This window comes from Crocodylus porosus, unplaced genomic scaffold (genome assembly GCF_001723895.1).
Source record: "Crocodylus porosus isolate Cpor-Errol unplaced genomic scaffold, CroPor_comp1, whole genome shotgun sequence".
NCBI lineage: Eukaryota > Metazoa > Chordata > Crocodylia > Crocodylidae > Crocodylus > Crocodylus porosus.
Window position 1 is genome coordinate 2789904 of NW_017728914.1, and position 3312 is coordinate 2793215.

A 3312-nucleotide genomic window follows, 5' to 3' on the forward strand; every position below is an offset into this window, starting at 1 on the left:
TCTGCCTCTGTACTGACAAGAAGGGAGTTCCCCAACCTGTAGGTACGGTGCTGGTTGTTCCTCCCCAGGTGCATCACTTTGATTTCCAATAAGGTTTCATATTTTTTGCACACAGAAGCAAGCAAGCATAATAGAGAGAGATCAACGGATAGATCGATCAGTCTAGAGAGAGACTGACAGAACCAGATCAGGGTGGGCAACTACTTGGGCCCAAGGGCCAAATAAGGAGTTTTGTAAGTTGTCGCAGGCTGGGTCAGCACCCCCTCTCCACCCTGTGCAACTCAACAAAACTCATATGGGGCTTTGGGTGGGTGGGGAGCAGTGTTTGGGAACAGGAGGCACACAGGAGGCCAAAATCATGGGATCGAGTCACAGGGTGGTGACAGCTTGGGGTTGCGGCTCAGCTGCTTCCTGCATGCCCTGCCCTGTGGGGGAAAGAGAAGGTGTGACTGTTGTGTTGGGGAGGCTGCCCAGGTGCTAGGTCCCAAAAGCCACCCCAGGGTGAGGGGAGGGTGGGGCAGACAGGGGGCACATGCAGCAGAGCTCACCCAGGTGGTGCAGCGCACAGCTGCGCCAGAGGCAGGACCTGTAACTGGAGGTGCGGGGAGCAGAACAGCCCCACAGCATGCAGCTTCCAGCCAAGGGGAGCACAGCAGCACTGGGAACAGCCCCACCAGGAGCTGTGCACACCCGTTGAGATCAGGCCCTGGGCCAGTGGGAGCAGGTGGGATTGACATAGGGGCATCCAGAGGCCAGATCCAGTCAGTTGCCGGTATTTTGCCCACCCGATCTAGAGTGATAGCTACAATGGCTCAGGCTAGACTGCATTTCACAGGCACAGTTAGAGGTAACTATTTCATCTCTGTCCCAGATAAGACTGTGCAAGGCAGGGACCACCATCCCCAGAAGACCAGTCTCACTGGTCTTCAGCCAACGATGCTTACAATCATCTTCTTGTAGAGCCCGTAGTGCAGCACGAGGCTGTGAGTGAGCGCCAGGCGATGAGGCTTCATAGGATGTCCCGCCCCTGCAACACACGGAGGGAGGAGGGGGTGAGTCAGTCACACGCAGAGCTCCCAGCGGGCAGGGGCCACAGCACCACGGGGCCGACCCCGACTGACTCCGGCCGCGCAGTTCTCCCCTTCCCTCCCGGGCCTTGCCTGCCTCGGCCATGCCACCCGCATCCGGGCTCCCGCATCCGGGGCAGCCTCGGCGCTTCCTGCCAACGGGCCGCGCCACTGCGCTGGCAGAGGGCGGGGGCGGCGGCCACGCACGCGACTCGACTGGCGAGAGGGCTTGCCTCAGGGCCTCCTGTCCCGCTCACCGTAGTGGAAGTTGCCCACGTCCGGGTCATAGAAATATGCCACGGTCTTCGCCATGGCCGGCGCTGCGCCTCAGCCCTCGCGAGACTGCGTCCTTCCCGCGCGGGGCGGGGCGGTCCCTGCTGTGGCCCCGCCCCCGCCTCGAGGTAGACAGCGCCGACCCGAGTCGCCGCTGTCGCCTGGCCGCTGCGCCGCCGCTGTTCGTGCTGGTGCGTTGGGCCGGGCCGGGCCTGTCCCCGCGCTCGCGCAGACGCTCCGCTGCAGATGAAGCTCGGTCTTGCCCACTCCGTCTGCTCCGCGTGTTCTTGAAGCCTTTACTCTTGTGACTTGGTGCCAGGGCAGCCGTTACTACTCCATTACTGCACGAAGGGTGCGCGGGGTTGGGGCTGGCCCTCGGCCTGCTGTGGGCCCAGAAACCACCTGGAGTTTTGCTCTGGACTTGTGCCGCGGCTTCCCCGCCCCCCGCAGTCCACCCAGCCCAGCAAGAGATGGGTGCTCTATCATTCAAGCTTGGGAGTCGGCAGAGGTTGGACAAAGTAGTCACCTGCCCCCTTGTGCGCCTTAACTATGCTAGTCTGAGGGACCGTTAGGCCCTGGTGGACCTTTGATTTGATACTGACTCTTCTAAGGTAACAATGTTGGCAGCCCCCCAATACCAGAAGGATAGTTTTTGGTGAATAGGGGAGTCCTCAGAGAGTCCAGAGATGGCTGAGGAGCCCAGTCTGAGATCCTCATGTTGACTGCAGACATGAGAAGTAATTCTGGGAGGAAGGAGTGGATCAGGTCACAGCTCTCTCTGTGTCTCTCCTCTGTCCACCTCTGTAGTGAGGTGAGTTACATACCTTGTACATGAGGGTTGTTCAGTATTTGAGTCTAGAGCAGTGACCATCAGTGAGTTGGGAGTATAGGACCTGTTTCAGGGGCTGGCTATCAGGCACCCTTATAAGTTATAACGTTCTAACCAATAGAGCTAGCGTCATATAAACACAGCTTCAATTGTGGTAGAGCTTCCTTGAACCAGAAAGCTAGCATTTGTTCTTCTGTCTTTCCAGTTGAGATGGAGGATTTCCTAAAAACATCACCAGCAATAATCTTCCAAAGCTTTCAGATGCTTCCAATATGACATCCAGGTTTCACACCCATACAGCAGGGTAGGAAAGGCCTTGCTAGACAAGGAATTTGGTTTGGATCCAGATGTCATGATCATCAGAGATGGGATTTCAGAGATGTTAAATATTGTCTGTATTTTTGGGAAAGCTGGCTATTCAGGTAGGGGAGATACTCCGCATTCTTCAAATACTGTCCTCTAATTGTAATATGCGAAGGAACAGCTGATTGGCTTGGTGTGGATTGGTAAAATATCTTGATTTTTGTGAAATGGGCAGTGAAGCCAAGTATTTCATATACTTCACAGAGGTGTACTTACTAATGTAAAAATATGCTGTGTAGAAAAGGTAAAAGTTCTCTGGGCATTCCCTTTGCTGCATGCTGAAGGGCATAACTGCAAGTAAAATAAATGACATAGGGGAATAACAGCTACATTAGGAACTTGTACTTCTTTAAATGCTATCAGCCTCTTGAATCACTGTGGAAATAGGACTCTGTACTGTGCAAAGACACCATGCACACCCAAGGGTCATTCCAACTCATCCTGGGAGAGAGAACCCTCGAGGATATTTAGTGCCATATGTGAGCCGCTCAGATACTGTGCTTTTGACAGCCAAAGAAAAAGCTATACATAAATAAAGGTGAGCTTAGCATTTCTGCTCAGAAAAGCTCAGTAGAAGCATTAGGGATAAACCCGAAACAGCTCTCACTCAGTCACAGATTCAGACAATGCATACGGTAGAATCCTGGCACTGGTAAATCCCAAAGGTGGACTGGATTTAGAGGTAAAAAAACAGCCCCAGTGAAGCTACTCTTCTCTCCAGTGCTCAACAGCGAGGAAATGCCATTCCTAAGGAAGTGATTAAGTGGATCTTTATGACCT

General features: G+C 54.1%; 1 protein-coding gene across 1 annotated transcript in view; it reads right to left on the reverse strand.

Annotated features, from left to right (window-relative positions):
- Positions 1–1426, reverse strand: part of HDAC3 (histone deacetylase 3) — a 33729-nt gene extending 32303 nt beyond the window's left edge. The window contains exons 1-2 of the mRNA XM_019534811.1: positions 1325–1426; positions 945–1027 (exon numbers count right to left, since the gene is read on the reverse strand). Coding sequence (XP_019390356.1) covers positions 945–1027; positions 1325–1379 — 138 coding nt within the window. The 5' untranslated portion in view covers positions 1380–1426. The remainder of the gene's footprint in view (positions 1–944; positions 1028–1324) is intronic.
- Positions 1427–3312: the final 1886 nt, after the last annotated feature.